At 44.9% G+C, this 19,467-nt stretch overlaps 2 protein-coding genes across 4 annotated transcripts in view; one reads left to right on the forward strand and one right to left on the reverse strand.

Moving 5' to 3' along the window:
- Nucleotides 1–1,685: 1,685 nt before the first annotated feature.
- On the forward strand, nt 1,686–4,209 carry LOC136433273 (mRNA decay activator protein ZFP36L2-like). The gene is made up of 2 exons (XM_066425305.1): nt 1,686–1,866; nt 2,082–4,209. The coding sequence occupies exons 1-2, from the start codon at nt 1,774–1,776 to the stop codon at nt 3,135–3,137; spliced, it is 1,149 nt and encodes a 382-aa protein (XP_066281402.1). The 5' UTR covers nt 1,686–1,773; the 3' UTR covers nt 3,138–4,209.
- A 6,817-nt stretch (nt 4,210–11,026) lies between these two features.
- The window catches only part of LOC136433280 (DNA repair protein RAD51 homolog 2-like), a 75,852-nt gene continuing 67,411 nt past the window's right edge, over nt 11,027–19,467 (reverse strand). Inside the window, exon 10 of one of the 3 annotated variants that reach the window (XM_066425320.1) lies at nt 11,027–11,587. In XM_066425320.1, coding sequence (XP_066281417.1) covers nt 11,397–11,587 — 191 coding nt within the window. In that variant the 3' untranslated portion in view covers nt 11,027–11,396. The remainder of the gene's footprint in view (nt 11,588–19,467) is intronic. The other 2 variants (XM_066425321.1, XM_066425322.1) reach the window with 2 other exon arrangements.

The following is a 19,467-nucleotide window of genomic DNA, read 5'->3' on the forward strand; positions in this document are numbered from 1 at the left end:
CTGGCAACCATACCATCGTGAGCTCCCCGTTATCTCTACGGTGTTGGTAGTGCTGACCGCCCGCCCAGTTCATTAGCGCAAGCCCGGGAATTTTTGCGGGATTAGTTTCCGCTCATGCCGGCAAATTAGAAAGGCCGAATGTAAAGATAGGCTGTTACAGAAAAAAAGAGTCCTTGCCAAATAGGACTTGGGCCGATAAAATGGTATTTCAGTCACCCGTTGAGCCGAGGCTAGCAGTAGACAGTGGGCCTCCAAGCTGAGAAGTCCACCGACTAACCAGCCATAAAAGTTGTGACTTCAACACCGTGCCGCGGGCGTCAAGAGGATGTTTGAACAATGCACTTTACTCTGGTTGCTCACGTAGCGCCCTTGCCTTCAGTCCGAGAAAAAGAGGGGGTCAACAACGCTGCAAAAGCCTGTCTGGAGACTAAGCACACCTTTTGTTTCACTCACAACACCTATTCAGCACAAGAACAAAAGATGTTTACCGTGCGGGCGTTAATCAAAACAATCGTTTGCCATGCAATCTCACACCAGTACGTCAATTAGAAAGTGAAAATTTAACACCTTTACTGGCTCTAGAACACGTTGAGACACACATTGATGCACAAAAGCACTTTTTCAAACTTTGGCCCACTATGGTAGGCTACGATATTGCAGCCATGACTTCAATCAATCTGACGAGTGACGATGAACAACACAACAAATCAAATGTGGGAGATTATGTGTGACGTTAACATAAAGGTATATTGCCGACATAAATATGTGTATATGTCCACTAGTTAACGTTTTAACCACGGAATATTGACTTTGTCGGTCTACAGTCTAAGGTACTGGAACAAGCTGGTTTGTCTGTTTCAGAGTGTCAAACATATTTCTTTTGGCACTATGGATCCCTCTTATGAATGGGATAACAGATCCGAAAACAAAACAGGGTTTTGTGCAGAACAGAGGTGATAGACAAACAGAGTGTATGCTAATGCCGTCCTTTTGTTTTGGCCATTATGGTGTACGCCAAATATGGTGCGTACTACTTGACACTTTACTTTGTCTGGGGAGGATCAACCCCTTGCAGCACCCCGATAGGCTCTGAGCCTGACGTCACAGTGTAAATTTAAACCTCCACTGGAAGTGGGGCGTGGAGGTCGCTATGTGTACAGGCAGGGCACTCGCATGTTCAGTTATTCAAGCCAACAAATTCCTTCACACAGCCCCGCTGCACACAAAACCCGCGAAAATAATCGAACTATGTGTTAGCCGTTCGCAGACCGCTACATTGGGTCTGTCTGGATCTCCAAAGTTGCTACATGAACTTCCCTACACAAACAATATGCAAATTGCAGTTTGCAACATTGTGAGGCCCCCTGGGTGGCAATTATGTCGTCATGGTGACACGCAGCCCAGACAGGGTCACCATAGTTTGGAATGCTCGATAGCAAAGGGGACAAAGTTTTTATTTATTTATGGACTCGTCTTTTTTAAGTTCCAAACAATAAATAAAACTAACCAAAAGCATTTAATAACATCTGTTTATAAGTTAACTTGACTAAAAACCTTACTAAGATCAATATTTTGCGTTGTAAACCTTTGTATCACAAAACTTAAGAAAATGCACCCCTATTCTTGTAATGTTGTAGTCAAAGCTCCACCCTTTTTGTTACCCGTCAGACGCCATAGTGCTAAGCTCCGCCTACTTGTCATCCATCAAACACTCTTATCTCAATCAGAACTTGAAAAGGAGGAAAGGCGAACAAATACCTTCAGTTGCAGTGAATGACCGCCGCTGGAACGGATCAGGGGTCCACAGAGAAAATGTCCACCGCACTCGTGTCTGCTTTCTACGATGTGGGCGATGTTTTGTATAAGGTAAGAGAAACTTTAGTCCGTTTGAATGTTTAGTCGAAACAGAGTTTTCCCTGACTTTATAGCCGAAACGCACAGGAAGTTGGCGACCAACTGTTGCAATCAGCGCAAGGCCCCAGACTGGTGGCAGGGATCGCGGACTGTAAAGTTGTGTGACGTTAATCTGATCGCTAAAACTTGACTGAATGTAACTCTGAATCTGTATTCTTTTGCCTCAGAACCAAAAGAACAACAATATGCAGTGGAAGCCGGACAGGAAGGCCGTGGGCTCGCCGGTAGGGACTACGGGCTTTCCGAGAAGGCACTCAACGTCCAGTGTGTCTCCAACCCTCCGAGAGCTGGGCAACTCGAAGTACAGCAACACACTGATTACCATTCCCGATGGTGGGCTACTCCTTACCGGTAACAATAAGGAAAACCACCAGGGCAATGGTAAGCGGGATCGGCTTCAGAGTGACGGTGGCGAGGGAAAGAAGAGTAACATAAACTCCTCCCGATACAAGACCGAGTTGTGCCGCCCCTTCGAAGAGAACGGACATTGCAAATACGGTGACAAGTGCCAGTTTGCCCACGGCGTGCACGAACTCAGGACCCTAGCCCGACACCCTAAGTACAAGACCGAATTGTGCCGTACATTCCACACTATCGGATTCTGTCCGTACGGACCGCGGTGCCATTTCATACACAACCCCGAGGAGCGCGCCCAGGCCCAGCAGAGCCAGTCCGGCTCTCAGTCGCCTCGTCAGAACCAGCACAACTCTCACCGCGATCGCGACCATCATCACAACGAGCGGAACAACCATCACCACAACAACAGCTCCCGGCCCAGGCCGCCCCTGCAGCACTCCGTGAGTCTGCCTGGGCCCCTCTATATCCAGGACTCGCCCCCTGCCAGTCCGGTCTCCCGATCACCACCTCCCGGACTCTCGTTTCCCGCCAACGACGACGTGTTCTCGCCCCTGCCGGTGAACGCTAACGCTTTCACGTACTCGGCCCAGGACATTCCAAATCCGATGCTCTCCCCCATGCAGCGCGCCTCACCTCCCTTCGGAGGCCCCCCTTCCCCCGATGTCTTCAGCATGCAGAGCAACGGAAGCCTGTACAGCGCACCGCCGTCTCCACCCGACTCGCTGGCCGGGGATCGTGACCTGTCCCCCATCGGCGAGACGTTCGACAACCCACCCGCACCCATGGCCACGACCGGCTCCGGGGCTCGGACTGGATCCGACTACCGCCTGCCTTGCTTCTCCCGCCTGTCCGAGTCCGACCCTTGAAAAGACGGCCGCGATTCGTGCAGGTCATTTGTACAAACTTTTTGCACAAACTTTCCATATAGACTAGTTAAATCATATTGGGTTGGTTATGTTAGAACATTGAACGCTGTTGATTCATGTTCATTTGTGATTGTTACCGCTCATTTGTATAATTTGTGTACTGGAAAGGGCATATTTTATACTGAACTGTTAATATACTTTCCATCGTGTATCAAAGTATTTATCAGGGGACAACATGTATGTTGTTTATTGTTATTTGTTTGTTACTTTGCGTCACCAAGTGGCTCAAACTAAAGGCTACAGGCTTCAACTTTTTTTCGTTGAAAGGTTCTCTCGTATCAAACCTTTTGCCATTGTAATGCAGAGCATACAAATTTTGTACTTTGTGTATGTTAAGTCCTGTAACCACAGCACGACACATCATTGGAACTATTTAACTTATGTGACTTATTTATTTGAACCTTATACGTAACGTTATGCATTTTTGGTAAATTTATTATGCTCGTTATGTACGAGACGATGAGAGTGATAGATATTTATTATATTATGTTTAATTTATGATTGTTTGTGAATCACAGGATTGGAGTGTGTGTACTATGTGTATGGTAATATGTGTAATGTTGTGGTTCCTATTTTGCAACTTTTGTACTGATTGAAAAATCGAGCGCCGAGGTTGTAGCTTGCATTTTCCACTCGAAAGCTTATCATAATAATCAGGAGAGGACTGTAGATCAGTGCAAGAAAAAATTGTCACTTTCAGAGTTGTGCCAAAACCTGGAGATCACTATAAAAAAGAGTACGGAAGTTCTTGCTGGTTGTAAGTTTGAACTCAGTTCTTGTACTTACGGACAGGTTTGTGGAATATGTAGTTACGTGTGGTTAATAAGAATTCAATCACGGCTTGGCTTATGTTTACCGGTAAAAGTGCTATGATTCCCTACTCGGAGCCCGCCATTCATAGGCAGTAAGCCATGAAGTGGACATCTCAGTGCCTCATTTCTGGCATATGCGCAATACGAATGTTGTTGACAGGAGATCTTGTCAATAAAAAAACGTTTGACTTGAAATATAATGTCTGTGGTTGCATATTTTCTATTTAACCTCCTTGATGTTACGATAAAGGTTAGACATGTGTTAACGGACAAACCAGGGTTGGGACTGCGAACCTTGACCAGGGCCTCACTGGGTTCTTACACTATTGAGTACGGGCAGGTCCAGACAAGGAGTCTTTGCGGTCTCCTAACCACAACTAGAAGGCAAGGCGTGTTGTTGAAGTACTATATTTTTTCTGCTGAAAACTGGACCCCAAAGAGGGTTTCTCGATTGAGAGAGTGTGTGTGTGCCTGCTAGCGACAGTTACCCAATGCCCGCGGGTTGTTTCCCCCTAGTACCCACCCACAACTGTCAAAGGGAATCAACTTGACTGGTTATACTACACAAACAAACTTTGGTGTACCCAGTTTCAGGGTAGACTGATAAGGTAGCAACAGCAGAGAAAAGTTGGTGCTGTACCAGTTGGGCGACTTGGGCCCCATTCGCCCGACCTCGTGGCATGGCACGCCAGCCATTGGCTGCAAAGTGATACCTCCCGCGTGGGCAACCAGATTATTTTACCCATTGTGCCTGTTATAAAAGACTCAGTCTCCATTTAAAGAAAACATGTCTTGATTATATTAGAGTGGGCACTAAATTGAGAAAATGGGATTTGCGGTAGCGACTGTCTTCCAAGTACAGTTGGTGTAAAGAATCGCGAGAACGGAGGTAAAAACCGTACAACTTATCAGGCATGATATTTGCCCCGTGAAGGGCAACTGAAAAGTTTTAATCGATGAAACGTGAAAACCAGTAGAAGATCACGAGAGTCCCGGCCGTACTTTGCCCGTATGCATAACGTAACCACATAAGTTTCTTGAGCACAAGTTAATGTGGCAATCAATCGTCATGTTTCAGTCTCGATGTTGATATTTGTATACACTATACAGTATTTGGGTAGTTTATTACCAAGTAAGGCGTCCGACTCGCCTGGCTGAGCGCGTGGACGGGGCGGGGGAAAGATTTTGACAAGTTTCCCCGACGTCAAAACGCCGGGGTGTTGGATACAGACTGTAGTGTATACACATGGTCCACTGCACACGCTTTAGTTCATCCTCGTACTCGGTGGTCAATAGACACCGTGAAAAGGTGCCCTGGGGCACTGCGGTCAATGGATAGGGGAGTCCCACCCTACGGTGGTTGGCAAACAGGAAATGCGTCACGGCAGATAAGGTTTCCCATAGGTCAGCGGACCAGACATCTTACCCGCGCGTGACGTCCCCGGCAAAGAACTGCGTTCGAGGAAACACCACTTGGGAAAACCATGCACCGGGGTACCGTGCACTGGGACCAGCGTGTTCCAGGAGTGACGTGCACTGGAAAAGTGCGCTACTTGCACATAAATAAAGCAAAATGCTGTTTCCAACAAGTCTTTTTGCCACTCCTCGTTTATTATCAGATTGTTTACTTCTTTGACCTTCAAGTTCAGGCATATGATACTACCGGGGTGGACGCACCATTGAGCAGAATTAATTTGCGTAACTGCAGTTTCGGGAAACTCCTATGTGATGAGTAAAAGGCACGTCATAGCCGCTGTAAATAAACTCCATAAACGTACAAGACTAGGAAGTGCTCGACTATTTTCTACTACACTGAAACTACGTACCAACACTTCAAGGAATTAGGAAGATCGATATACAAAAATAATTTTATTAACGACACAAGTCACCATTAGTAAGTAGTAAGTAACGACACAAGTCACTATTTTCTTGGAATGTGTGTTTGTGTGTGTCTGATTTTGATAAATACGACACCGATGAGAAGTATTTCTGTTCCACTCTAGCGACACAAGCAGAGGCTTGGCTCCGGCTTTTTTAAAACGTATTTTTAGGCATGTTTGTCGGGCTTTCTATTTTGTCAGTTTTTTAAAATGTCGTTTGGTTTGACGACATAAAGGAACCTTACAAAATAGAAAGCCCTCGCCTGAGTACCGGCCTCCGTAGTGACCGCTGGCTCAATTCTTGTCGCTTGCTAGCAAAAGCCCGACAAAAACGACTAAAATACGTCAAAAACAAGCTGGTGCTGAGCCCCTGCTTGGAGAGTGTTTCTGCTCCACTACTAGGAGAGTGAGTGAGAAAAAGTCTGGTAGCCTGTACACATACACTAGTGATCACACCAAAGTGACAACTTGACCGATCAGCTGGGCGAGAGGGCGTGACGTGGGATGTGGCTCACCACTCTGACTGGACATTCCAGGCAATCCCGGCAGTGACGTCTCACGTATTCCACCACACAACACTGTCAACTTCTCCCCCGCCAAATTCTTAACCTACTTTGCCTACTTACAAATGCCACATGCCTTCTACTAGTCTACTCGGAAACATCTCGGCTAAAGTGAGCCCATGTGTTTTTGTAATACATAGTCTTACAGTTCCCGGGTCCTATCTATTACTTAGTCAGTTCGGGCATACCCCCTAACCCAGCGGCGTCACGCGTCTGGTCTTAATTTGGGGCCTGACGGTGACGACACAGCGCGCGGGTGAGTCAGAGTCAGAGGCACGCCTTGCACAAGCGGAAGTACCTGCTATCGATTCACGAACCAAATTTGGAACCTGACGCAAGCCAGTGTGGTCAATGATCGATTGCTGTGTTTTTGTTCCCCGGGTCTTAAAAGGTTGTGGGTTACTTCATCAGTTTGTAGTTGGTACCTTCCTCCTTCGGGGGCAGTGTAGTATAAAAGTATACCAACTAACTTCTATGGCCAGTGCACCAGAAATGGCTAGAAATTCCTAGTTAACACAGTCGTTAGTTGGTGTCAAACCGTTCATCACGACAAGCCGCTGACCTTGTCACTGTCAGCCACCAAGAAAGACGTGCTAACCACAGACTCGACAGAGGCAGTCAATGACCGCTCTTTATCTTATTGTTGGCAACTTGGCACAACTAAACATCATTCATAACTCAAACCACCGGATTGACCCTCTCATCGAGCACATATGGGCATGTGTTGCCTCCATCAGGGCTTCATACCGGGGTACGGATCGTACAATTCGGCAAAAAAGTTCAATAACTGATCAGGAGGGTCAGTCCAAGGGAAGGTTAACATTTCCCCTGCAAATGAAAACCTATGGTGGCCAAACTCTCCTGGTAATTATTCTCCCTTTACTTTAGCCGGCGTAGTCAGTGTGGTAGAGACTGGGGTATGTGTGACTGATCTTGCAAGCGTTTGTGAATGCCAGGTAGCTGGCAGTGCTGGTCCAAGCTAGCAATGACCAGCAGTGACCAAGTGGCTTGAGGGCACGACTCCACTTTATGATTATCCTTGACAGTGGTCCGTCCGTGGCCATGGTGGTTCCGTGGTCATTTCTGTAGTAGTGCCACAGGGACTAGACAAACATGGTTCTTACGTCACAGTGTGTATGAGGTTGGGAAGTGTTTACGTTGTTGGACTGGAGCCGGGAAACTTGACCGCAGCAGCTAAAGACGAGACCATTAGTCACTTGGCTGCTCTACTTAAATTGACGGCCAAGTCCAACGGCGCTTTGCTGGCCACCACGGCAGTGCGGTTGTTATCGGGGAAGTTAGCAGCTACATTTGGAATCTCTGGCATGTTTTTAAACCTCATCGAAATGTGTGACAATTTATACTGCTTATCTATTATCTTTGCATAAATACCCCAACGATCACCATTGGTATCAATATACAGAAAGAATACAAGCATATACGTTGGATGGATGATACCAAAATATATGGTTCTAATGGTAATGGTACATGACCGTGAACTCTACTCTACTTCTTGTGTGCGTTCAATACATTATATAAACATAATCATAGGTTCCACACCCTTGAATAGATGTGTTTCTAAAGTCATACTTTCGTTCATGACACTTTCACGTTAGATTTAGCGTTAGTGGTCCAAGTGCAGGAGTGCCATGTGCTGGCCAGCTCATGCACAAGTTAAACGGCACAGCGAACCAGAGTCGTGGCAGCAACTTGAGTGAAGTACCATACCGTACTGTGATCTCCTATAATGTTCGTCACACACGCATTTGTTTAAATCATTGATAGTACCATTCCAAACGACGTGGTCGGTGTCCGAGGAAAACCCTTCTTCTTTTTCAGCCTTACAGTATACTGCAGTGCAAACCATGCCAAGAAAGCGGCCATCTCTTGCAATCTGTGGTAGATGCACCTATCAGTGTAAATACGGAGGGTGGATATATTATACTGACAAACGCCACAAAGTGGGGGTACGCCAGCAAACCAAACAACGGTGCTGTAAGATGTTGCACCAATTTTTAATAATAGTTCTTCTTCCGCAAAAGTCGACTGCGTGAAGAAAATGTGAATTAAACATCGAATCCTGACGTAATACTGTAGACAAGTTCCATTTCGTTACTATGCGGCAGTTGCTCCGTACACAAAGTTGGGGTTGGCATGACTTTCATATGGACAAATTTGGCCAGTGATTTTGCAAACAACGTGCATTGTACTGTTACTTATACAGTCGAACTCGTTGTAGCAAACGACTTGATTTAATATATGCGTCAACCCCAGGCCTTGCGTCAACCCCTTCAGGCTTCATGTTATATTTTTTCTGGGTGTTGTCCCAAACTGTAGTGTCAAAGTGAACAAGCAAGTCGAACTAGCGTGCCCGGCGGCGTTTCCAAGTTGTTTTGTAGACTCTTTAGGTCACGTCAGAGCAGAATAACACCAGCCGTCCGTCCCAGACCGACGTCGGAGGATGTCAATGATAGGGTGGAGGCGCTGCGTGGCAAACCCTTTCCATAGCGATTAGTTCTGGTACTTCAACCCATCAGGACACTCGGCACACAATCCCCACTTGGCCCCAGCAGACAGGCCGCATCATTCAATTTCCATACTCTCGGAGATGACGTCCTTCCCTCACTACTCCATATGATTTTAATGCACAGAGACGGCGGATGATCAAGAGGATGCAGATTATAATTCAGGTTTTCTTTCTCCGTGTAACAAGGCCGTCTCTGTTATCGTAATGGCATGCTTGAAGGGCCCATTGTTGTTGTACATAGACATTTATCCATTCATCTGCATGGTTCTTAATTCTCTATGGGGTTGGCAGCCTCTCCTGGGAAGGTATTATTCTGGCGGGAACACTCCTGACCCACTCAGCCACTCAGAAATGCTCATTGAAAACGGCTTGACTCTACAAAACCCCTGGTTCCTACCATATCTGCAATTCATATTTCCACATCACAATGCTGGAGCTAGATGAGGACCCCTGCCGAATAATGCAGAGCTACAGATGCAACAATGAATAGCAGAACAACAGCAGAAGGTTCGACAACTTGCGAACAATGTTCACATTTGTAAGACTGAAAAACACCCAAATGATTTGTACTTACTCCACTAATCACAGCTTTTCATAAATCCATCCCACTGCTCAAAATTGTAGTTTTTAAAGTGTAGGTCCCTCTCTATTGTCAGGCATTGGAGAGTGAATTACAGAGTGAAAAACACAGCATGGAAGACGAGATGGTTATGTGGAGGATGTCAACAGATGACCAAGGGTCCATTCCCTTCATATTGTGGGGTTTGGTAAAATCTCTACTTTTGACTTGTAACAAACTATTCAACTCAATTGAAGATGTTACATTGGAAGTCCCTATTTTAGGTTTCCTGTAACATTGTACATGTACTACAAGTCTGGGTTTATTTTGATTCCTAATATGCTTTCATGCTTCCCTGCAGGAGCAGCTCTAATATGCATCCTGATACATCTGATCATCCATGACTCTCAAATTCTCCCTTTCAATGATATTACACCAGTAGGTATAATGTGTTTGTGTTTTTTTTGGGGGGGGGAGGTGTTGGGTTAAATGAGTACCAAGTTTGCCTTCCTGATGCTGGTACCAAAGCTGTGACTGTGACTACAAACACAGCGATGCTGGTGGTGAGTCAGATGCTTTAATTCCAAGCGTGTATACATAACACATATAGACATTTCCTGTCGCAAACAGACTAGGTTATAAGGACCTTGTAATGAAAGTGGTCCACAACAAAAATCACCAAAAATCGGCAAGATTACAGTAATCTTGGCTGTAACAGTTTAGTAAGCAGGGAGAATTAAGCCTTTGGTTGTGCTGTATAGCCAGGCAGTTAAAGCACTCATTCATTCACTTGTCTGCAGTGGCCCTGACTCATTTTTCTTTGGTAGTCGGGACTAAATGCCGCTATTCATAGGTTGACCAGTATTTCTTTGCAATTGTGTAAACCTAGCCCCTCAACACCCCTGCCTTGTTTTTCGAAAAAGCCCACAGGACATTCAATCCGACTGAGTCGTTCTGTCCATTAACAGAACGTATGAGTGCCAATGAAAAGGCCAGCACAAAATCTTGGCATTTACTTAGACCCCATAACCTGTAAGCCCATTGTGAACCGAGCCCCCCATTCTCATTCTAATCAGGCCCAACCAGGTACCCTTTGGCAAGTATGAAATCATACACCCTTCCAAACAGGAAATCCAATATTATTTTGTGAGGTATTTCAGAGGAAGGAGATTAGTTGGCCTCATTGTGCAGTGTTTATCACTATGTTGATGTTACCTGTTCGTACCTTTGGAGGACATGTTCGTTGGGGTCCATTTGCCGTGTCCTAGTATCTCAGGTGACAGGCATCAGTGTGTCTGTGGGACTGTTATGTGCTGTAACCGCAGCAAGACAGATAATCTCTTCTCTCATCCCCCTATGTTTGATCAACACCCAAGGGCTTACACTGGACAAGGTTTTCTGGGAGGTGGTGAAACACACTCTGTAATATGTTCGGAATTCTGGGGGTCACTTAACCGTCATTCTCCCCAGCACTGGACACACAGAGGCTTCTGTCAAGGGAACCACTTCATAAGTGTTTTTATTGAGGTAGTTTGAACAAATATATACAGCTCTTTATACAATATTTTTCATTTCAGTATTTGGTCCCACATTGAACAAGTCAACTGACCACAGGTTGAGAACCTTTGGATAAGGTAACCATGGTAACAGCCATTTCAGTTAGGAACTTATCACACCCTGCCCTAGTCGTATATTTAACCTCCTTGGTCAAACAGACGCTTCGATGTCACTTATACAGGTCAACTGGGGTGAAACTGGCTCAAAAACACACCCAGCCTAACAAACATGTTAAAAATAGTTGAGGAACATTTTTAAATCACGTATTGAAGCTGAGGGATGTGTCAGTTGTCTCTTGAGATCAGAGTGGCAAGTTTAAAAACCTCAGCATCAGTCGGCCTCTCCATGGTCTGCCCCCAAACAGCACATTGGTGATGGCATCCAGAGAACTGAGGCACTTGTGTCTGTTAGCCCTACAACACCTCCGCTGTTGGTGCTTGGAGTGAAGAGGGCTTCCTGATGGAAGCATGTTTTTCTCCAGTTGCAGGGACCCTACAAGAAAAGGAAAACAAGATAAGAACTTCTGCATTACAAATTAAGTACAGATATGGAAGAAAAAAGAAGTCAATGACCTTAACAGCATGAAATGGTTATGACTCTCCCCACATGGCCATTATATAACAGCCATAGAGGTTCAGACACACGTTGTAAAGCCAGGATTGCTTTACAGCCAACAAAGTCCTTATATATCACTCCTACAGCCTACCCAAGTTCAACTCAAGGTCAGGTCGATCATTCGGAGAAATGTTGATCCTGCTTTTTGTGAACATTTGTGAATATATGATTTCATACATTTTCAGGGTTTAGTGATTTAAGTATTTGAAACTAATGACAACAAATCCTTCTTGTTCAACTGACTGGAAATTCCTTTTGAAAAAATACCCTTACTGTGTGGCCATGCAAACACAGTCCCAACACCTTGGCGTAAGAGACAAAAACATACCATTTCTGTGTTTGCCAACATTGGCACGTAAAGGAAGGGAATATAGGCCAGGTTTTCTACGATTTAGTTGGGTAGACACAAGACTGCGTCAGCACGACACCAATCAATAAGGTGGATATGTGCACACACCAGCTTTATCAAAAATGCCATTACACCCAACAGGTGATGTTTGCCATTGCTCACTGCCCCACGTAATGTTTGAGCAAGTCGGACCTGGTAAAACATGCACCACAATGGCACACAATGGCAGGAGTCATAAGTGAGTTATTATAGCCTATGTACACAATTCCCTCTTTTATCAGCCAGATGAAAAGATAAAAACAGGCCTCTTTTGGTCAGGGGACAATGGCGAATATTGGTTAACTTTTCTACAAAAACAGCTTTGGTGCTTGGATGACAAAAGCTCCACCGGTGCTCACCCGGACCATTTTGTATTTAAAGAGACCCACAGAGAAGCCAGCAGCTCTTAGAGTAAACACTTACTGCACATGTGAACAAATCTGTCTGATCAGGGAGACTTGTTGGTGCTATTGGAGCTAGCAAGGGGCATGTAACCACAAAAGCCTGCCTGGCACCTTTGTGGCCAGGGTAAGAGGGAGGACTGTACAGCAGCAGGGCGGGTCCGTACCAGAGCCTCAGTTCTTAACATACTTAGTGGTTGTCCTGGACTTCTCTTCCCCAACCACAGAGAGAACTTGGAAGTGTGTGTGTGGGTGGGGCGTGAAGAAGGACTACGTGTAAAGAGGCAAGGCAAACATATCGATCAGTTGCCCTTAACGGCCTCCGAGCACCCTAGCTTCAAAGGAATATGACTCTGCTGAAAGGCCAGCACAAACAGCCTCTTATCTAATTATCATCACACATTTGCTTTCTCCCAACAGATTTAGTCTGTTCTTGAACTGGCATTGACAATACTTCATTGGCATTCCTTTGTTCCCTGTCTGTTGGGCTAAATACTCTGTACTGTCTGGAGGGGAGAAACCCAAGTCAATTTATTTGCACAGGAGATCTGCTTTCTTCAACTGCCATTCAATGTAAAACATGATTAGCAGAATAAGTGCAAGCAGGATGAGGGTTTTGCAGACATTGACAAATGCCTACCAAGGGAATCGAGACAGAACTAAACTAGATAGACTAAAAGTAATGTTACCTGTAGTTATAGTACTACAACAGATATCCCCCATGCCATTATAGCAAAAGTCTCAGGTAACTGTTGGGAATTATCACTTTGTGCCCGAGAATATATTGAAAATATATCTACAAATGTTCAGATATTTTTTTTTACAAAATACATGTTACACTTGAGCTATGTACACATACCAGTATACTATGCAATATCAACTTCGGTGTGTCCAAACTACGGTACATGTACAGTATACCCCAGCCTTCATAGTTGTGCCTGTATAGGACACTTACTATCCAAGCAGAGGTTGGTGGGAAAGATTGTGACCGTTTTATCATATGCCCCGTTTTTGGTCCGCTCTCCATGGGGAGAGCGGACAAACAACAGGGCATATGATAAAACGGTTACAATCTTCCCCACCAACTTCTGCTTGGAGAGTATAGGACACTCTGGTAAACACAAGTTTGCTCCAATAGGCATCAGCTCTTCCAGTCACTGTATTCCCTCCCCTTTGGAGCCCTGGGGCAGCAGTTCAGAAACAGCAGAGAAGAGAGTTCTCAGTCTGGCAGACATCATGTTGCCTTTCTGGATACATACACCTAGCCCATAGTTACTGCTCCTTCACATATCTCCCCTTCTCTCTTCATGAGGTCCTAATTTTAGGAGCCAGCCCTTGGAATGAGGTGTGGGCCTCCTCACCACCACACCGTGACTGCCAACAACTTCACCCAAACAGTCTGCTAGCTGCCCTTTCTCTGATTGGTCAGATACGACCTCTAGGGGTAGGTCACAATTGATCTTGGGGCTCTCCCAGAGGGCATGCTGGGGTGGAGAAAAAACGGCCAGAAGCCTTTTCAGATTACTTTGAGTTATGCTTGGGGCCAATATTGAGCAAAGAAAAATAAGTCTATAGAAAAACTATGTTTTCAGTCAAAAGATAGTGCTAAGTTTGGCAGTGCAGAAAGGCTGCCTCTAATATTTTGAGCAAATACGTGATGAAAATTTACATCTGACCTCACTCCAAGTATGGATCTAACATGTGATCATGACCTCTATAGCTAAGGCCAGGCTGATGGTAAGTAAGTGAGGTTACACTATTTCTGGTAACAACTCATGACAACCATGATTGCATAATTACAGAATATGCAAAGATCCTGTACATGAGGGCACTGACTTTGGAAGAATGGCATTTTAGACAGTGTAGTTTTCCCTGGCAGACGGATCTCTTCAGCAAGAGCTTCATTCATTACAACATTCCCCCAAGGGTTCACTGTGACAGGTGCAAGGCCTTCCAAGATGTCCTTCTGATTGGTCCATCCCAGGGTGCTGCTAGAGGTCACTGCCTACCTCCGAGCAGGGTTCACTGGAAGATAAATGCGCTGTGATCCTGGAACTCTGCTGGAATGAGCTGTGGATGGAATTATGGTCCATTATGCTGTGTTCTGAGCCGGCATTCACTGCAGAGGGTGACCAAAGAGAGGTTCCAATCTGGAGAGGCTACAGTGCCAAGCAGCAGCAAGTCTTGGCAAAGGGAACCTGACTTTACGTTTTTTGCATAACCAGTAAACTTTTAAGGCATAACATACCAGTTTTATAGCAGCTGTTTAAGATCAAACTGATAGCTATAGGTTTGATCCACTCACATCGGGAAGGCACCCTATTCTTATCGTCTATTGAATTGATATGTGTGGTGGGTCCAATAGACAAGCCTGAAAGTTTGTTTGTTCATCTTGGTTGCCTTCTTGGTTCAAGAGTGAAAACATTTGTCAGTTTTGTCACACTGTTCAGCTGTAGAAGACCAACTGTTCGCTAGTTACACTGGACCCAAGAGTCTCCTTCCTTTAATGGAAAATGGGATACTAGTGATAGGGTAGGAATTCTGAGATACATGTACTTGTATTACTGGTTCTCCCCATAAATGTAATCTCACCCATCAATCTGAAGGTATCTTCTTGAGGAAATAAAGGAAAGATAAGTTAATGTCACAATGCTGGACTTCTACTGGCATACACAGTTGTCCAAGCAAACACATCTGCTGTCTACTGTACACTTTGGACTTGGGGTCCAAGGTACAACAGCCATCTAAGGACAAGGTATTCTCACATTTTGCATTAATATGTTGAGTCTGATGAACTATGACAGCCTTCTATTATGCTGTATCCCTCTAATCCATCTGGGTCAGGTCAGGTACACTGCAGTGTGTCTCGTGAGAGTGGTTGAGAGAGGGAATCAGGGTTGTTTGGGATAAACCTGGACCACATGGATCCTGGGCTTGGCAGGGTGGTTTCTTCTTCATCAGGGGTGGCACATATCCAGCAGCAGCAGCCATAGCCTACATCCTACAGTGATATACAGGCAACCATAAAACATGTAGGACTCCTGGATATGTCTAGACTAGATTTATTTGGTACTCTCGCCTCTTCATAAAAGTTGTTATACTTGTAGTCTGTATAACGCAAACTCCAGCTGTCCGGGGATGGGAGCCGATTACAGGACGGCGAGCGGTCACAGGAGGCTTGATTGAATTCAGGCTATTATACATGTACTTGTATCAAAGACTGAACAGCAATGAGCTGAATCCACACCAGTGACACATTCCTTCATCATCATCTGGTATTTTCCATTATCCCCCATGCAGAGTCATGTTATGCAACTAGACTAAGCCTATTCCTGGATGTCAAAATAGCAGCAGGGATGTTTGCATGGCAGTGGGCCAGTGTACAAGGGCAGAGGTCGGGCTCCAGGGGTTACTGATGATGTCAGAGCGCTGGGAGGCAGCCGGCAGCCAGCCCGATGTGAAACACGAGGCAGCCCAAAAATGTGCCAAGACTGATGCACATCCAAAGAGATGTTGTGATGTACAGGAACCATGTTAACCTTGACGGCACTGATACAACCCATAACATACAAGCTGGGAACTGCTGGAGAGAAAAAACCTGGAGATTTGAGTAAAAACATTTCGGCATACGTACAGGGAGGATTTCTCATCTGCTCTATGCTGGCTTTCCCTTACACGGCTTTGGAAAATTGGAACCGGGTGTTTCTCAACAAGTACAGGATCCAAAATCACACTGACAGTGACAAGGATAGACTGTGCACTGTTACAGATACAGAGTTGGCAGAACACATCTGTGCACTTGAGGCGGGATGTCTTAGGAAGAATTCTAGTCAGTCTTCTTGAGACACACTCACACAGTATCCCTCTCAGGCTTGGGTGAATAGGGACTTGTGGACTGACAACAACACCTCAGCAGCAGGCAGCCAAGTCTGTGATCAGCAGCTCAGCGGGATGCAAGTTTATGTACTTAATGTTCTCTGACAGCGTATTGTAACTATGACTTCTAAAGTGTGCACCTATCTATATTCATCCCTGTGCAGCTATGCACTAAGGGGGCCATGCTTCTGTAGTATCTACGCTTGGATTGGAGACAGACAACCAGCTGCAGAAAGTTTTTGAAGAAAAAAAAAGACCTCCTCAAGCAACAGAAGTATGGTACCTGAAATGCCCTCCTTACATTAAAGGTATTTTAGTTGCAGGAATGTGGTTGGTAGTTCACAAGTTTCTGCTGCAGCACGTATGCTGAAGGCTATCAGACTGCTTCGAGGCTGGTGTTTCTTGCAGAATGTTCTTTCAAGGCTTTCCCATGGCCTACACTACCTGGCATCTATCACCAACAACCCTGAGTGGGTACTTGCCCTACATGTGCCCATCAGAGAGCTAACTTTATCCAAACAGTAAGGAGGACACTTTCTCAGCCTGGTTGTTAAACTTCTAGCCTACCCTGTGAAGTGAAACACACAATGATTGGCTGATGGCAGTAACATCTACCAGTTCATGTTCACTAACAAGTGGTTAAAAGATATTTTCCCCCCAAACCAGCCTCAAGAGTGGAACCTATGCAAACTAGCCTCCTTCGCAGACTTCCTAGAACGGCGGCGTATATATTGGGGGAATGTGTGCGTCCATCCCCCCACCCCCCCACCCCAAATACATATGCCGGTGTTCTAGGAAGTCTGCGAAGGAGGCTATGCAAACATCATGGCGTATCACAGTTCTAAATTGTATAGTTTCTTGAGTAAGTTACAAGCTATCAGGCTAGTTGCTGCTTGGTCAGCAAAGTGTACATGTGTAATACTATTAGCGGGAATTTGCTGAGATGGGCTGCGGATGGGAGGGGTGCAGTGATGATGATGATGAATACCCTTAGGTCAACAAAACTGGTAGCTTGCAGTCATCACAAAAGACAAGCAAACCTTAAAAATATGAGACCAGTTACAGGGTATGGTTTTCTTGACATGTGTAATATTGCATCATATATTTAATTAAGTAATATGTCAATTTCTTGGCACTTTGATGCCTCTTTCAGGATATACACCTTTCCCAACTGATGAGTCCTATTAAACAACACAACAGTGCAGTGACACACTTCCCTATGGGTCTCCCTAGCAGCTAACACTGTGGCCTGTTTGGTTGGAGGATTTTGTTGTTTTGTGGGTAGACTGCCAGAATGGCAGGTGTTATCTGCCTGTAAGCATGGGCTGTCACTGGAGCTGGGACTTGGGAGGACAGGCATCTCACAGTTGTGGTAGGTTCAGTGCATATGGGAGAACCAGAGGCACTCTTGAGACTACTGTTTGTAACAGTTACCTAGAGCTGTATATCATATTTGTAAGGCATCAGATCAGAAATGGTATGAGAGTAAGACAGTACCAGCAGCTTTTGCCCCAATAGGCAAAAGTTCAAAATAATTGGCAATTAATCTTATTTGATTGTTGTTCAAGACTATTGCACTTGGTGTTGAATGCTGCTTATGTATAGAAATTGCTGAATGAGACTCAGCATCAAATAAAATATGGAAACTTCTATTTTTCAATGAATTATTTTTATGAAGTACATGTGTATATGTCCTAACTAGTTAAGATGATGTTACAGTCATGGTTTATGTTCATAATGCTCTTAGAGAAAATAAACCAGGACCACTTCTCCCCATAACCATACAGCGGTTGGTGGATGATAAATGACCAGTGACAAACTTATGGGCTCCAGACTAAACTATCCAGATAATACTCTACTTACTTAGCAAGAATTTATGCTGTGGTGCACAAATGGACAGTCCCTTTCCAACTTCTCAGGGACAAACCATTTGATTGTCTAGGCTACTTTTGAATTTGCTTTGTTTCCATTTTTAACAAGTGTGAAGTACAAAAACATGTGCCACTCAACCAGATCTTCATTAGCAGTTAACTTATCTCTCTCATTTAGAAAATGGCAGGCTGGCTGGGTTGTGTTTCACATTGTCTCAAACCTGCTACCTGATTTATAGCCAACATTTCAGCCTACGTTTCATATAAACCCTCTGGCATTAATCATAACTGCCATGATCATTATTCCCCTTATCAACGAAAACTTTCTTATCCTTGCTTGTTGAATTTCCTCTGAATGTTTTCCAGCCTCTTGTGAACAAGATGCCTTGAAATACCAAGGCAGACACATCAACCCACAGTCCACTTGTATTCTTGAGTTAAACATCAGTCATATCCAGGTGAATATTCAGGGCTGTCTGCAGTTTTGAATTTTTTTCCATCCCACTCATGGTTTTGGAGCCCACGATGTTGACTTGCGTTGAGTTTCATGTCAAGAAGTTCAGACTTTTTTGACATACGGGGTGAAATTTTTCTCCGTCCCCACAAGCAAGTTGAAGTTTCTATCCGGGATGGACGGAGGGACGGGTCCTGCCACCACTAATGGGTCCTAAAGAAAGTGCTGCTCATAATCTCTGCCACCACTAACTTAGAGCCCACACACTCTCCCAAGTCTGGGGGTGGACTAACCTAATACACTGGCATCCAGGCAACACACTTTCATTTGGCCAACCCACAATGTGTAACATGAAACTAGCTACAAACAGGCCTTGTGTAGGATGAAGCAGAAGAGTAAATAAAGAAACAGCCAAATGAAAAGCTAATAGAGCACCAGTAATGATATTATACTGACAAAATGGAAAACAACCAGGTTGTGGGCTGTTGTTAAAAAGCAGAAGTGACATCTGTGGTCAAGGCTGTGGAACCATGCCCCCTCCCAGCCAACAATTTCAGACGCCAAAAACTTCCAAGTTGAAAATATACCTTATGACCTGGTGGATGAATGGATGAATGCCTGGAATATTAATTAGGGGAAAGGCTACATACACAAAGAGCGAGTTTGACAAGAAAAGTTGTGGGTATTATGTTTTCAATGTTCTTTTGAACTTTCCGAAAACCCTCATAGTCATAGATGAGAAGTCCGTTGGTCCACCCTGCTGCTGA

Source organism: Branchiostoma lanceolatum, chromosome 4 (genome assembly GCF_035083965.1).
Source record: "Branchiostoma lanceolatum isolate klBraLanc5 chromosome 4, klBraLanc5.hap2, whole genome shotgun sequence".
Taxonomy (NCBI): Eukaryota; Metazoa; Chordata; class Leptocardii; order Amphioxiformes; family Branchiostomatidae; genus Branchiostoma; species Branchiostoma lanceolatum.